The 16913-nt window shown below is 45.8% G+C and overlaps 1 protein-coding gene across 4 annotated transcripts in view; it reads right to left on the reverse strand.

Moving 5' to 3' along the window:
- Window positions 1-7124: 7124 nt before the first annotated feature.
- The window catches only part of EXTL3 (exostosin like glycosyltransferase 3), a 196010-nt gene continuing 186221 nt past the window's right edge, over window positions 7125-16913 (reverse strand). For all 4 annotated transcript variants that reach the window (XM_054988380.1, XM_054988398.1, XM_054988389.1 and 1 more), the window contains 3 exons: window positions 16262-16406; window positions 15112-15240; window positions 7125-11423 (listed from right to left, as the gene is read on the reverse strand). In XM_054988380.1, the coding sequence (XP_054844355.1) occupies window positions 11214-11423; window positions 15112-15240; window positions 16262-16406 (484 nt within the window). In that variant the 3' untranslated portion in view covers window positions 7125-11213. The remainder of the gene's footprint in view (window positions 11424-15111; window positions 15241-16261; window positions 16407-16913) is intronic.

Genomic DNA, 16913 nt, shown 5'->3' on the forward strand with positions numbered 1-16913 from the left:
GTCTGCAGAAGAACAGCAGGATTTTAGTCCAACGATACCTTAGAGACCAACAAGATTTCAGCAGGATTTGAGCCTAGTGGCACCTTAACTAACAAGATTTGCAAGGTACAGCTTTCAAGAGTCAAAGCTCCCTTCTTCAGATTTTCTGAAGGGAGCTTTGCTTCTCAAAAGCTTATACTGTGAAAATCTTGTGGGTCTCTAAGGTGCCACTATATTCAAATGTTGCTGAAATTTCCTATGACCCCTCTGTAGGGTTGCCAGGGGTCCCAGCAGCCAAAGCAGGGATGCAGGAGGCTGGAGAGCAGGGGAGACAGTGGGATACTTACCTTCCCCATGAGCACACATGCTCCCCTATTGCACCAGAAAATGAGGATCAGTTGGGTGCACTGAAGCCAAGCTCAGTAGAAATCCCGTTCAAAGATGTTTTCTGCTAATATTGGCTTCAGAGCACTCCATGACTCCCCCTTCCCATTGGAAAATAAGCATGATGGAGGAGCCATGGAGTGTGCTGCAACCAAGCTCAGAAGAAATCATCTTCCAAATGGGAGATTTCTACTGAGTAGAGGTGGGCATGGACTGGAAAACGGACCAAAATTTTGCACAGACCCGGCCCGGTTCGGCATTTGCGAGCTAGTGGGTTGTGGGATGCACCTTTTTTCACGGATGTGATGAACTTTGGCCAGTCTGTTGGTCCGTTGGTCCATGAAACCAGACATCTTAGTGCCAAGCAATCAATGCCCTAGGCAACATAGGAGCTGCCTGCAGACCATCTGCTGCCCTCAAAATGCACCAATCTTAGCCCTGAAAACCTTGATAGGCAGCTTTGGGTGCCAACTAGAGAGCTCCTGTTATTCTCTATGTGAGTGTTTAGTATATAAGATGCAGCGTGGAGCTGTGGTTTCACTTTCCAGCCTGCAGTTACCAAGTGAGGAACTGCTTGCTGCATGAGTTATTTTTGCATTGTGCATCACGAGAGGGAGGCTTGGGGCTTGATAACAACAACAACAACAACAACAACAACATTCGATTTATATACCACCCTTCAAAACAACTTAATGCCCACTCAGAGCGGTTTGCTTGTGGGACAGTGGGCTAGCCTAGGGCTGTGCCACAACCCAATCTCATATCTGCAGTCAGGCTCTGGGTACAAGTTTATTGAGTTTCCTCGGCTGAGGGTTCACTCTTGTTTCTCCCTTTTTTCCTTTCAATCCTTATTTGCTTGTGGGACAGTGGGATAGCCTAGGGCTGTGCCCCAACCCAGTCTCAAAGCTGCAGTCAGGCTCTGGGTGCAAGCTTATTGGTCTCCTTGAGGGCTCACACTTCTGTCTCATTTCCCCCCCCCTTTCAATTCTTATTTGATTATGGGGTGTTGGGCTAGCCTAGGGCTCTGCCAATTGCTGCAAGCCAATGCAAGTCAATTGGTGTTTGTAGCTCCTAGTCTATGTACTGGGGTGGCCACTTTTGGGGGTCTGTAACTCAGAAGTCTGAACTGCAATCCTGGCCAAACTTGGAGGGTAGCTGGAGGAGAGCCTGCTGAAGACTCGCTACAAGTTTGGCATCTGTGAGTGCGAAAGGGGTGGTCCCATGGTCCCAAGAAGTGACAGACCATGGACTGATGTACCGGTCCGTGAACCAGGGCGGGTCCATGAGTGGTCCGTGGTCTGTGAAAATTGATGGACCAATGGTCTGTGGGTTTTCCCCAGTCCGTGCCCACCTCTACTACCGAGCTCAGCTTCCGGGTGCCCAGCAGCTCTTCCTTCACCAGTGTACTGGAGGAGTGCATGTATGTGATTCTTCCCCCACCCCTACCATGTCTTGCCCCCACCCAGATGAGCAAGACTGGGGGGTGGTAGATGGGAGGGGGTATGGCAAGCCTACCACTACCATCCGTTCTTTGGGAAAGTTTTATAATCTGCTCTAGGAATGTATCATTCAAGCCCTTGGTCTGGCTTGGTTTACATTCTTATTTTTGTTTAATCTATAAAGAAAACTGGCAGTGTGATACAGATTCATGTTTTTAAAAAGATACCACTTCTAGAGGAAATTTCTAAGAAGATTGCAAGGAAACCTTATCTTGCAGAAAACTAGATGAGGGTCACAGCGTAAGACCACTAACTCACTGACCTTCCTTTACAGCTCTTAAAAATACTGTTTTCAGACTTAAATGCTTTATCCAGCATGTGGCTCGTGGCTTAAAAAACCCTGCCATCCATCTAGAGAACAATCAGATACACTCCATGGAGATCCCTATCTTGCAGCAAGACAACACAAGACTTAAGCAAACCTTTCAGAAATCGTTAAATCAGAAAGTTGCAGTGAAGGGAGGAAGCAGCTTACACTCTGCTGCAGTCATAAGATCAAAGAAGGTCAATCAGCGGTCCTTTTACTCAAGGGCGGCCCACTCTTAAGTGGGTCTAGGCAATTGACTAGAGCAGGGGTCCCCAATGTGAAGCCTATGCTCTAGCTCACTACAGTGCCCTTCACCACCTTCCCTGGCACCTGCCAAGTTTTTTTAATAAATAATAACAACATAATATTTGATTTATAGACCTCTCTTCAGGACGACTTAACACCCACTCAGAGCAGTTTACAAAGTGTGTCATTATTATCCCCACAACAAAACACCCTGTGAGGTGGGTGGGGCTGAGAAGCTCCTAGAAGCTGTGACTGACCCAAGGTCACCGAGCTGGCTTCAAATGGAGGAGTGGGGAATCAAACCTGGTTCTCCAGATTTGAGTCCCGCGCTCTTAACCACTACACCAAACTGGGTCTCTAAACTGAAAAAGGTTGTGCACCCCTGTACTACAGTACTAGAGGAAAATAGGGTGCTATGGGCACCAAATAGGTTGCTGGTCCCCTGGCTGGCAGAGGGGAAGGTGGGGGAATGGGCCTCCCGGGGCATCCTCCTGACACTGCACGATGTCAGTCCTGGGAGTGACATCTCTTTCGGGAGTGACATCATCACGGTAGCCGCGAGAGCACTCCCAAGCTTTGCACTGGTCCGATTCGAGCCCCAAAATGGAATGATTCTTTAAGAATCAGCCTGGAGCCAAGTGCGGGAGAACACCTGCAGCCTGAGCAATGACATAACTCTCAGAAGTGACATCATCACACCACACTGGAATGTTAGAATGGTGAATGCCAGGTTCCCCCCTCCTGCTGAGAGGGTAAGGGGACCTGGCAGCCCTGGCACCGATATTTTTCTGGGGAAGGCAGTAGCCTCAAGCAGCAGCCCTGGCCCTGCTGCCACTGCCTGGGTCACTCTGCCTTTCTTCCCCCACAAATAAAGAAGGGAGAACAGATTCACCACACTGGGCTCCACTCTGTTCTTCATGCTTTGTTGCAGGTGGGGTGGCTTGGCAGATCACCAAGCAGCTCACTTCCCTTGCCCCGGCCCTGTGAAGGAGGGAGGGAGGAAGAGCCAGCAGCTGGCAGCCCTGTGGTGCTCTCTCCCTCTGGCTGCATGGTCTCCTTGGGTCTTAGCGTGTGCTGTGGCAGGGCTGACAATGTGTGTGCTCAGGCAATGGAGGGCAGGGGCACCACCACTGACCTGAGGAGGGTGGGGGCACCACCACTGACCTGAGGAGCCAAAAGACTGTGGGCCAGGCTGGCATTTTACTTAACTGAAATTTAACCTCAGGTTACTTAATGTAATAAGTGAAGTAAGGCAAGTAAATGTGGTACAGAGGTCGGTGCGTTGGATTGAGACCTGGGAGATGCAATCCCAAGAACCCTGTTCTGAGAGCAAGCACCACTGAATAAAATGGGATTTATTTCTGAGTAGATCTGCTTCGGCTAGCTCCCTAGTCAGTCTCTCGCTTTCTCTCTCAAAATAACCTACATCACAACCTTGTTGTGAGGATAAAATGGAGTCAGGGAATCTTGTATGCCACCCTGAGGTCCTTGGAGGCGGTGATGGTCGAAATGTACTAAATAAATACGTGAAGAGGAGCTCTGTTTCTCTCACCCAGGTGCAAACTCCACTCACAACTTTCTACATGGGGCAGATATATCAATATGCATGGCACTTGCTGCTGCATGACTAGCGAAACTCCCAGTGACCATGCGTCTGCTATGAACTGCTAACTTTTCCTCTTGCCCTTTCATAAAGGAACATTTACCATTCATTTTAGGTGTGAGTTCTTTGAGCCTTACCCCACTTCCATTTAGTGCTTAAGTATAATATCTACACTTCAAGCCAATTCGTCCTGTTGCAGTTACATCTGGTGTTGGAGAAATTAAGACGGCAAAATCCTCCTCTTCGTTACCTGAGCAATGTTGGGAACAATGCTCGAGGCCAGCCATTGGTTCCACACAATAACATTCTGTTATGCTTTTCTGCATTCAGCTGCAAGCCGAGTCTGAGCAGGGAGCACCAGATGACGTTTAATACAGTAGTACAATCTTCCTAAAAACTGATCTGCTACCACAGTTCCTACCACATTTACTTAGGTAAGTCTCCTTCAGCCCAAGCCCTGCTTCTCCCTATATTTTTTCCCTTTTGCTCCTTTGTTTTCAGCCTCATTCATTACTTCCCCTTCTTTGATAGGCTGGGCTGCTCTTTACTTCATAGTAAGTCAAAGCCCTTGCAAAGGCATCTTTTTGGGTCAGTGGATTTTCCCCTTCTCTCCAACAGAACCACCGACGCTTTACATGAACAGTTGTTGCAAACCAATTTATTTGAGGGGTCATTTCCCCTTCCCCCAAGTAATGAAACATTCCTCCATTGAGGAGCGCAATGCCCGTTCACATCGCAAGCTCTTGCCTCTGTTTTAAAAAGAACCTGCTGTCTTCTTTTTCAGTCTCTGGATATTCACTTTTTAAGAATTTTATTGCTACTCTTACACAAAAACCACCTCCTTAGAAATGTGTGAAAATGGTTTCCAACTGTAAAATGGAACTACATGGCACCCTTTGCATACCACAACCTGAATGATACCTTTTCTATCGTGAAAACCAATGACAATAATGTTAAACAGACTGTCTTACACTCTAAAACATCATTGCGTGACCTGGCTTTGTCCAAGGTGCCCTTGCTTTGATGATGCACCTAAGGCCATTGTGCTTCCCTGGATCTAGTCTTAAATAGCATCCCACCCTGCAAGAAAATTGCATCTGTTCAAATTATTAGAAGACTGCAGGATCTCCCTCTCACCCTTCAATTTTACTTCATCATAATCTCCGCATATCAAACTCAAGTTTCTTGTACTAGCAACACAATCCACCACATCTCAGCAATGAAAATCCTACGACAATAATTGCAATCAGCATGTGGTATGAACACCTTTGGAAAATAGCTCTGTTAGAAAAATTAAATCCTCAGATCAGATTGACAAAAAGCCAAGCCAGTGCCAATGCTTCCTCGATCGCTCGTAAATCAACTTTCAAGTTGTCAACTTTCATTCACCATTTTCCATCAAATGCCCAAAATGAACGGAAAGATGTCATTGTAATCTCAATAATGTTCATTCATTAGGAAGTTTTTATTAGAATTACATAATTACTGCTTTACTCAACCCTTTCTGCCCTTAATGTCATATTCTGTTACTCTGAGCATTATATAATTCAAATGAGCATAAATTAAAAAATCCCAAAAATGTTCTCAGTGTATTTCCAGCCAAAGCTACAGCGGAGGCAGAGGTTCAAAGCATCACTCCTGAGAGTCTTTATTTATTACAGGCTGTCATGGGCATTTCATAAGAAGCTCAATCAAAAGAAACTATCTTTGGGCCTTTCTTTTGGAATATATGCATGTAGAGAGCCCACAATAACTCCTGTGAACTCTACTCTGTGTGCTGGCTCCAAAGCAGTTCTCTCTCATTTTATCAGTAATCCCTTTTCTTTTGTTGCCAGGATGGTCCAATTTATTTCTTGCTAAGTCTCACTCTTTCCGTCTTCAGCCAATAATGAATTGTCAAGATATGGGTAAAATTGAAGGCCGTGTCCTTTTAGATATACTAGCACTGCAACATGCTTTGAAAACACTTGGGAGATAGAGGAAAGTCCAGAAAGCTGCAATATACATTGCCAATTCCTGCCCTCCAAAGAGATATTTTGTGTGGTGAACAGCAGTGGGCACATGGAAGTACATCTTTTAAATCCAGAGATACAAACCGCAAACCTCTTTAACAGGAACCAGAACTTCCATGTTGTGATAATCCTGAACCTTCCATGGTGAATATATTATCACTGTATCTAATAATGTGGGTGGCCTCCTATCAGTTATGAAAATAACAAAATTAGAGCAGTCACATACAAGGTATGGGTCTCTACACTCAGGGGGGCTCCCCAACTCTGCAGGGAAAGGGTACTTCATAAACTAACCAAAAGAAAGCAACACCCAAAAAATTAACACGAGGACAACAAATGCTCAAGGAGCACAGAATGTGGAAATTTGGTTAAAGGGGAAGGGAATTGACCTGTTTGAGCCCAGAATTCTGGAGGAGGAGAACTCAGAGGAGTTGGTGGGGTGGGGGGGTCACTGCCTGCATTTATTTATCGTCTACCTTTCTGGCTCAAACTCAGGGCAGATTACAAAATGTAAAAACGTAGAGCATACACACACACACCAGAAGGATGCCCAAGCTGGGATGGTCGAGCCCTCTTGAATCTGGCAATGATGAAAGATTACAGGATTGTCAGACATACTTAGGTAGCATGTGCCTTGTCCTTTCAGATTCTGTTTGATGTGGTTCTGCTTTAAAAATAAAGAAGAGGGAGTATTCATAGCGAGATTGCACCTGGGGCTGCATGCAGAGATGGGTGGTTGCAGGATAGTGCCATACTATTTCTTTAAATGTTCCGAGCAAAGTTATGCACCTTTATACAATAGGGTATGCAAAATATACCCTACAATATACAATGGTTTGGCATCTATGAAGTTCTACAAAAATAAAGCATAAAACAAAAAGCAGGTACATGGTGAAAATTGCAAGAGTCTGGGGCCATTCGGAGTCAATCTTTTTTTCTCTTTTAAGTGAACAGCAATACGGTGGATATGGATTACACAGCACAGATTTTGAACTGAATAAGCAGCATAGAAACGGAATCGTTTCTTGTTTCCGGTTTTTCTCCCACTGCCGTGCTTGTCTTATAGAAGTTTTTCCTTCCATTCCAAGGCGCCAAAGACTTTCAGACACTTTGAAGTTAAACTCTGAGTTTATTTTATCCTTTTACAAAATTCAACATACGAATATTGTGCTCGTGTCATGATTTTAGATCCCTCCCCCTTGCTTCTTTTTTAAAACAACAATTTAAAATTTGGTGCTCACAGAGCTTTTTAAATACATCTGTCGTGGCAGGGCATGGAAAGCCAGTGATGGATGCCAAGTGGAGAGGGGGACACAGAAAAGGAGGGAGAAGGCAACAGAACAACATAGACATGTTAGGATTCCAGAGTGCCCTATGAAAGGAAAGCCTTCACTCCAAGCTTCAGCCCTCACCTTCTATAACAATCTCCATGAAATGAGTAGGAGAGCTGCCACTTGGGCAGAGAGAAGTAAAGGATACAGCAGAGGTTCAGATGGAATGTTTCTGACAAGCACACATTCAAGAACTGGGGAAACGCACAGGTTTGCTATAAAGGTGGATCAAATCAGACTCTCACAGGTTCTTCCTTCCAATCTCATGGGAATGGTCAGGACAAACTTGCAGTAACAACCATGATATGACCATCTTTAGGGATGGTCCCCCTAAATCAAACATGCTCCTTTCCCAACCCGAAAACCAGCTTGTGGTACAACTCCACCTTCACACTGCTCACTGGATTAACAAAATATGTTTTGGAGCAATCTTGAGACTGCTCGGGGGGATGAGAAACATAACCCAGCAGATCCTTCAATGTGAACCATGTGAACACATTTTAAGAGAGCTGCTGCCATCTGAATCGTGAGCTCAGCAACTCCAGTACTTGCCATGGCAGACAGAGTTCAGCACGTAGCTTCCCACTGTCGCCAATTATAACACAGCTCTGCTTGCACGCATGGGAGTACAGCCTGTACTTGCTGGACGCCCAGGCTGGGTTAGCCGTAACCAGCACAAGAAAGAGGAAGGACCACTGCTGTTGCATTCATTTTAGGTAGATTCTCTAGGGCTTCTCTTAACATACAGAGGTCTAAATGCACCGGGGAAACAAGAGTGGACAGTACCCAGGCTGAAAGAAGAGAGGCATGACACGGTTCCGGACAGTGCCGTGATGCCTTTTCCCCAGCATTCACTACCACCAAGAGTGAAGCTAGAAACCATCAGCATACAATTGTGCAAGAAAACTTTCCTTTTCACTGTGCACTGGCTATTGCATGAACACGAGAGAGCATGTGTGAGAAACGTCTCCGTAGAAAGTTAAGAGTTTTAAATTAGGGTTCAGCAATGCATGGTAGATGAAAGCATCTGCCTCGCTGACCTTTTTGCCCTTCATTGCTTCTAGTGGCAATGGAACAGTGTATTTTCATTTGGGTGGAGGGGAGTGAGGAAGCATTGCAGCAGGGGAAACCTTAGTGTCTAAATGTGGCTCACCACTGTAATATCTTGAATCCCATTTCACCTGTGTGATACACTAAACTGTTAAGATATTGCGTCAAGGTCTACAAAGGAGAGAGTCCTCTGTTTTCAGCTTCTCTATTTTGTACTAATATGAGACACACACATAGAGGCAATTCAAGAAAACCAGTGTGACCGTGCAAGAGTAGCAAATAAGAGAGACTATAGGGGGGAAAGCCAGTGGAGGAAAGATCCTGCTATGGTTAATGTTACGTTCACGAACACCGACCCAAAGCAGCCTCTCCAACTGCATACTTATGAAGTGCCGATAGCATCCTTTAACACAGCAAAGGTTCCAAGAGGCTGTGCAGTCCTATGGTAGCCATGGCAGTACAGACTGGGGCATGCTGGGAAGGAATCTGAATCTTCCATTAGCAAGGGCTACAGTCTGATTGAAATAGGATGCAGGCAAAGCAAAGAAGCGTCCCGGTGTTTACGTTGCACTGCAACCTGTCCAAAGTAGCTACAAGTGCTTAGTTAGCAAACCTGCACAACCATCAGCCAGGAGAATGGTGTCCTGTGTGCAAATTAAGCACATGCAGCTGTTTTGCCCAATTTGCAGTGCAGTTTAAACTAGGTGCCGAGTCCGTGCAAAGTCATACAGGGAAACTTTTTGTCTTGCCTGGCTCATGTTTAAATTGGGCCTGATTCTGGAAAAACAGGAGAGAACCTGGGGTAGTGAATTTCTAATGGAATGGGTCAGCCCTCATGGGCTCCTTCAGCAGACCATCTTTCTATAAATAAAGAAGAAAAGCCAGTTGCACAGTGAAATGCCTCACTTTCAGCTTGGCAGAGACCTCAGTGCTGGTCTCGAGAAGTCATAACCTGGAATCAAAATCCAGAATGTTTTAAAGCCAGGGTGGATAAGTGATGTGCACCTTGAACATTTAAAATGGAGGGCACCAGCTCATGCATTAAAAACTTTGTACCTTGCTTGGGCAGCCATGTAGTACTGCTGGCTGCGGGCATTTCAGGGCTGAAACAGAAGAACGGAAGTTCATATTGCTTGAGTCTGTTCATAAAATCAAACTGCAGGCTTGTGCAGCCTCAATTTGCCTTGGGGCCAAGAAGGGCAAAAGGAGAGGGTGGTATAATCCATCAACCTCCATTCAGCTATTCTGTTCAAAACCAGCTCCCCCTACTTGGCAATTAACGTTTTGTAGAAGAAAAGCTACATCCTTTAAAATCATGCAATTTCTTCCTCAAGACACTAACAAAGCAAGAAAACTGGTTTCAAATACCGAAACTGAGTTGGGGGTTACACCGTCTCCCTTCTCTGTACAGCTCAGAGGCAAATTGAGGCTGCCTGAGCTGCAGAGATGAATCATCTCTGCCTTTGTGTCCTTAGTGGCTGCTGGCAGCTGAAACCCAGTAGCTTCCATGAACACCACACAAAGCAGTGGGGGAGGGTGGTCTCCTGCAGATGAGAAAGGAAGGGGAGAGGGAGACTTATTCAGCAAGACGTAGCCTGCAGGCTGCTTACTAAGGGTTGATCCAGATATATTTTATTAGGCTGCCCGCATGCATACTTGCCTTCATTCTCAGTGAGAGCACAAGTCCTGCAACCTGTACAATAAAACTCTCACAGGGCGTGTATGCAAGAGACAACTAAGACAGAATCGCCAAGGTGCCAAATCAAAAGGATTTAAAAAGGTCACTACAAACTTCCTTTAAAAAGGCTATGAAGCACAGCCCCATAGCGACAGCACACCAAACCGAAGCTTCTTGAGTTGCATAAGTACCGGTTAATGAATTAAGACCTTTGAACCAAAGAGCGCAGCTGCTCACACAGCGGGGAGAGAATGGAGGAAAGGCTCTTGCGTCCAGGGGCAGTTGTAATAGCGCTGATGGGAAGGAACAGGACACGGAGACAGACTGGCCGGTCACCATAAAACAGCACTTCTGTGTGACCTGCTCAAAAGGAATGTGGGACAGGGTGGGCACGTGAAAGGACTTCACTTTACCACAGCAGGGTCAAAGGGAAAAGGAGGTAAAACACTTATCAGCAGGAGGTAGCTCCTTAGCAGCCACAGGTGAACAAAGAGAACAGGAGTAATTTTTTCCCCCGAGTGAAGGACCACGCCATCGCCTCCACAGTGCCCTGACCAGATCTTGTATGCCAGGTAGCAAGAGGGTAAGCACCCCCACCCATCCCCCAAATCTACCCTGCGCAACACTCCCCAAGAGCAGCACACCAGTTCATCAAGGACAAGGGGGCTTCCTTGGGGCTCTGAATTTCCCCCAGAGGGATAAGGGCTGGGTACAAAACAGTGAAATTCCACTCCCTTCCCCAAAAGAAAAAAATAGAAAGCCTTACGAGGCATATCTAAAACACTTCCATTTTAAATAATAATTAATATTTTAAAAACCCCAGTTTTGCTCTTGGCTAACCCACTAACTGGGGGACTAACCAAAGTCTGAAAATTTCCCCCTCCCCATCAGTATGTGATTCTAGGAGAGTCTTTAAATGGAGCCTCGGGCCATTCACTTCCTGTTAATTCTCCCTCGGTGGGGCTTGGACAGATGCGGAATTCACGACTGTGTCCCAAAGTAAACAGAATGGGGAAAGAGTCCGGGGGGGGGGAGTTTCTTCCTCTCTGAGCTGTGTGAAGAGAACTCCTTTCCCCATCCCCCTGCTGGCCTCGTCCCGGAAGTCTGCAGCCAACCGGTTGCAATTAGATGAACTTGAAGCATTTCGTCTTGTCGTGGGGCAGCCGGGTCTTAAAGAGAACTGAGTCCACTCGGAACTGGGTGTACAGCAACGGCATGTAGCCGTACACTTTGACAAAGAAGTTGATGCATTTGTGTCGCTCGTGGAAGTGAGAGTCGTCATGAGAAAGTGCCTGAGGACAGCCGGGGCAGCGGAAAGTCCAGCGCGAAGTCACCTGGGCACAAGAGAACAATGAAGGTGGTCAAAAAAGGGAGATTCCCCCCAATTCCATTCCAGTCAAGCAAGGCACTATGAGAAAGATCAGTGGCCTGATGTTTTCCACTGGAGCGATGATTCAAAAATCATTCAGCCAAACTACAAGAGAGCCTAGCTGGATCAGACCAGTCCTGCAACCATTTTCACAGAGAGGTCAACCAGTTACCCCAGGAGGGCCAGCAGAGAGGGCACAGAGGCTGTGACGTTGCCTCTGAGCACAAGCAAGCCGTCTTGCAAGCATCCCCCTCCTTAGAGTCTTCATGAACCTTGAACAGAGTTTGGTCAGGGTAATTAAGTCAAATAATAAGGCTGGTTGGCCTGGGAACACAACAGAAGTGTGGAGATTGCCGAAGCTTGGAACAGACATTAGCAATTATCATTCTTTAAAGGAATAAGTTTATAATAGCACACGCCCCCCCCGCCCACCGCCCCTTATAGCTGCAGGGTTCAGGGGCGAGAAATTTACCCAACAGGAACCTAAATCGTGGGGACAAATCAGCCAATCCTGCAACAGAGTTTGAAATGACAACAAAATTGCCAGAGCATCTTTTGTTCTGGTTTTCCTTCGTTTAGCTGAAGGGGCAGCCCGGTTCAATTATATGCTCTGCCTTGGATACAGCAAAAGAGAGGACCCCAAGAAGTAATCCTTTTTCCTTGGAGTTTGCCTTTGGTGGAATGCACATGATAATTACCTTGACTTCTAAGCCACTGTTCCCCGTTCCAACCTCCATCCCTTTATCCTCATCACATTTGAACAGACTTCTTAGTATTGGTCTGGTTACTGGGTTTTTATTACACTCTTCACACACCCCAGGACTACCTTGGCCTGGAGTTTCATTTTTCTAGTTAGAGCGCTGAGGCTTGGCAGAACCTGAGCATTCAATTCTCCTGGGTTTGGAAGGAGTGGGTGGGTGGCAGCATTATCCACTCCCTATCTCATGATGGGAAGGAGGGGGAGAGGGACAGAGTCTACCCACCCCAGGTCACCACAGCCAGGATGAATATAAGAAGCTACCTTTCACCCAGCTGCGCCACTGGTCTACTTGACAAAGTCTTACCTACTCTAACTGGAGAAAGTGAACCAGTCTCTCCTCATTTCAGAGCCTTTAAACTGGAGATTTTAATTTTTAAAAATTCTTATTGAAAGATTTATACCCTAGCATTCCTTCGTTCAAAGAGGCCAACATGCAAATAAATTGAAAATAGAAAATCTGCACAATACCATCATAAAAACGACACCCCACACACCCTCTGCAGCCATAAAGGTGTTGCAACCAAAAGACAACTGGTAAGTAGCGTAAAAATGAGCATGCTGCCTCTTCCAAACCCCAGATTATATCATTGCCCCACAAAGTCTCCTAAGAGGACTGTTTCCAGAAGGACAGTAAGACGTGATGGGGGTATTGGAGTTCCTTGGTAAGGCCAAGCCAGAGTACTGCAGCTAAAGCCAAAAAGGGAGGCTGAGGATGTCGGGGGCCTTCCGCATGCAAATCAAGTGCTCCATCACTGAGCTACATCTCCTCCCCAGTGTCCTACAAACAAGATAAGGATGCCTAGAGTGAAAAACCCTAGGAGGAGTTGTGACTGGCTTCCCACTGTTTCCTGGACACAATTCCAGGTGATTTTCTAGTATAGGCCCAAACAGATTGTTTGGCCCACGGCTCAGGACTCAAAGAGCTTTTAGCCTTTGTGGGGGGTGTGACTTTACTTCTCTGAAAACTACACATAGCCATGAACTAGTTACTATATATAAGCACAGTAGTCTGTCATGGGAAACAAACGTTGAGAATTCCCCTTGGGGATGCGGAACTTGCTGCGCTCTCCACATATGCCAAGATAGGCAAGAAACCATTTCCTCAAGGGAGTTGCCCCAAACCTCTAGACCCTATCCCCTCTGAAACCCTGCCTGAGCAACAGAAGAAGAGAGGGAATTTGAGCCATGCACTCAAGAGCAAAGTCAAGCCTGCACTACTGGAAGGTCCCTGGTAATCAGAGACAAGACCACCCCCAAAGTATAGTGGGACAGAAGAAAGGAGAGGGATCTGTAATGCGCCTATCAAGAGAAGCATCCTCTCTTGGGATTCAGCCTGGAACACCCTTACCCAAAAGGAGAGCCATCACAGAGACACACTGCTATGTGGTTTGGGGAAATGGTTTCATTGTGTGAGCAGATAAGGGAAGAGCTGTTGCCAGAGATGCTTAAATTCTTCTCAGTGTAAGGTGCCAGGGGGCCTTGAAACAGAAATGCCAGTGTAAGGGCCAGTTGTCTTACTCCTTGCACCTATGGCAGCCTAAGCTTAATGCACTTTCCTGTAGCTCTTCTCTGGGAGTGTCCATGTTCATACACATGGAAATCATGGTCAGCAGGGAGGAAGGAGAGAGGGGAAGACAGAGAGATGTGTATTAGCCATTCTCAGTGGAGCCTTGTTTGTGACTCGAGCGAGACCAAGGGTTGCCCATCCCTCTGTGAAGCAAATCCTCTTCATTTTTAACAAGAGCCTAGCAGGAGCTTCTTTGGTGCTGCAGCTGGTTCAGCCTCAGCTATAAACCTGCACTTCTTCCCCCATTCCCGGCTGCATTTCAGAGTCAAAAGGTCAAAGCAATTACCTAGATTTGCCAGACAGATTTTGCTCTGGAGAAAATGTCAGCTAATGCCAACGATGAATTAAAAAGGCCCTGGAGACCTATGCTGCCCCCACCTATGGCGTCTCTGACCCACACGGCAAGGGCTGTGCAAACTCAGTCCAGCCACCTCCTCTTTTCAGCTTCGAACAATACTCCCAAGGAAGCTTTGGATTCTATTTTCAGACATTGCAGATTTATCAAATCGGATTAATCCATGCAAATGAGTTCTTCCTTGAGGTCATCGTGTTTTGGCAAAGACCGGAGAAAAGGAAGGATGGATGGGCTTGGAAATCATGGGGAGGCCAACTGGAGGGGCCAAGGCAAAGTGTTCTCTGGGAAAGGACATAGAATAGCATGGGGTACAGAAGTCACTGTTAGGCTTGCTCAGGCTTCTTCTTCTTCTTCTGGACAGATGTTCCGAGCGTGGAGAGCAGTATCACAGGATGAAATAAGAAAAGGGGGGGGGAATAAGCAGCAAAGCTTGGTACTAGAAAACTGAGGGGGGAAGTTTTTATTAGCAGCAAAAGGCCTATCAAATTTGATAGGTTGGGGAGAGATGGAATACCGGTTTCTTTTCAACTATCCTAGATTGCAGTCCACATTTATGCTGTAAGGAAATCCACTGCGGACCAAGCAAGCCTACCTATGAGTGGCAGTACACAAGGTTCTCCCCCATCTCCGTTTTAATATGAAAAGCATCAAGGAAAAATACAGTATATTGGCACTTCAGCAGATGAGCTGGCTTCCAGTTCTCTTCTTTGGCATGATTCAAAGTCCTGCTTTTAACTCATACGCTTCATCTTGGCAAGATGCGTTCCTCTTGATTATTCCTCCTTCTCTGGAAAAGTTTATATATAATTCCAGGGGGGGGGCATTCTCAATGGCTGCCCCTTGCTCACTGATATTGACTAAAGCTGAACTGTAACATTTTCTCGAAGTGCTGTAAGAATTTCTCATGTCTAATTTTGCCCATCCAGAAAATGGAAGGAATTGAACGTTCATGTTTTCCGCCACGTGCTTACCTTGATAGGTGGCTTCCTGGTGATATGAGAGACCAGGAAGTTCATAGCAATATCCTCACAGTTGATGTAGTCATCTACCATATCACGGATGGCCTGTGGCATCACATAGGAATACAGGTAGGCATAGTACTGTGGAAAGATTGGGCAAAGGTCAAAGGAGAGCCAAAAACCTATAAAAGACTACTGAAATCAGAGGAATATGCTCTTCCATTGACCAGATTTAGGATCATACTAAGAAATCACCTACCCCTAGGCCCAAATACATGGGAAAGCGAGGACAATAAAGAGACTTGTATATTCCACAGACTGTAACAGCCTTGATTGATCAGACCAAAAGCCCATCTAGTCCAGCATTAAATTTTCAACAGTAGCCAACCAGATGGTTATGTTAGCTCACTAGCAGGGTATAAAGGTGATGCCCTTCCGCTATTTGTTCTCAGTAACTGATATTCAGAGACTCCACATGGACATTCCATTTCACCATCATAGCTTAGCTGTAGAATATTACTGACCTATTGGCTTGGCAGGACCAGAGCAGATCTGAATCTCTATCTTTTCCTTCCCTTCACTTTCTGAAAATAGTTACAATCTCTCTGTAGAAAGCGTGCAAGAGTGTCTTTTAATGGCACAATTAGTCCTTAATAAAAGCTAAATTTTCTGGAACCAAACATTCAGAATTAAAGGTATTGACTCAAAAAGAATTCTGGTTCAAGAACCCGTGGCTAATGACCAGTTGCTCTGGTCCAACTGAGATCCTATTTTTGGATGACTCAACAAACGGCAGAAACAAACATCACCAGTAGCTGCCTTTGCTTCACCTCTAGCACACAGAAGTAAGGAATTGCCAACATCAACGTTTTTGCATTGCAACAGCCCAGAAAAATGCTGAAATGCCACTGGCCATGCACTCAATCTCCCAAGGTCACCCTCTGTTCTCTCTCAAGACGCTGAGATCAAACTGTGGTCAACAGCATTTCGATTTCTGGACTGTACTTGGTCTGGCAAATCTGAGACATGTGTGCAAGATGGTTCACGTAGCTAATTTTCTTGCAACTTCACTTATTACAAAAATATTTGAGCTCTGCTGATGGAACTCAATCAGAACCCATTCCAAGGGAACTAGAGGTCATCGCAAACCGCTTGCCTTTACCTTGTGAAAGAAGGCGGCACCTGTCAGCACCATGGACAGTTCACAGGAGTAATTGGAGTTGTAGAGCCAGGACTGATGAGGGATGTCCCATGCGTGGTACCGCCCAGGGAATCCAACAATGCGATCCCTGGCTTCCCTCCAAACCCTGCAGATGCAAAGATAAGAACTTCAATGCACAGGGAAGACAAGCAGCATGCTGAAAGGACAGCAAAGAGTACTACCAGGAAAACAGTATTGTCATTGCATCAATGACAGTTGCCTGTCTGAGATATTTTATAAAGCATCACAGGCTGTTTGCCAGAATTACACCGTATATTAATTGTTTGTGTAGGAAAAGAGAACATACAGGCCACTTCCCAATGCAATACTCAGCTCCTCCCCACACAAACAAAGGGCCCTTTTGAGTCAAACAATAAAGCTTCTTCTGTTTCTACTATAAGTTTTTTTCTGACTTTTATTTTTAAAAAATAACCTCTTATATTTGAATTTTATTTTTTCCATCAATGAACTGTTTGCACCACCATTAAACATTTCAGAGCAGCATGGGAGAGACCTGGAAATTCCAGCCACTTCCTTGGAGAAAAAGACTACTAAGGAAAGAAGAGAAAGGTTTGGCATTCCTTTAACGAGGGGATAGTTTTAGATACCCTCA

Source organism: Eublepharis macularius, chromosome 1 (assembly GCF_028583425.1).
Source record: "Eublepharis macularius isolate TG4126 chromosome 1, MPM_Emac_v1.0, whole genome shotgun sequence".
Taxonomy (NCBI): domain Eukaryota; kingdom Metazoa; phylum Chordata; class Lepidosauria; order Squamata; family Eublepharidae; genus Eublepharis; species Eublepharis macularius.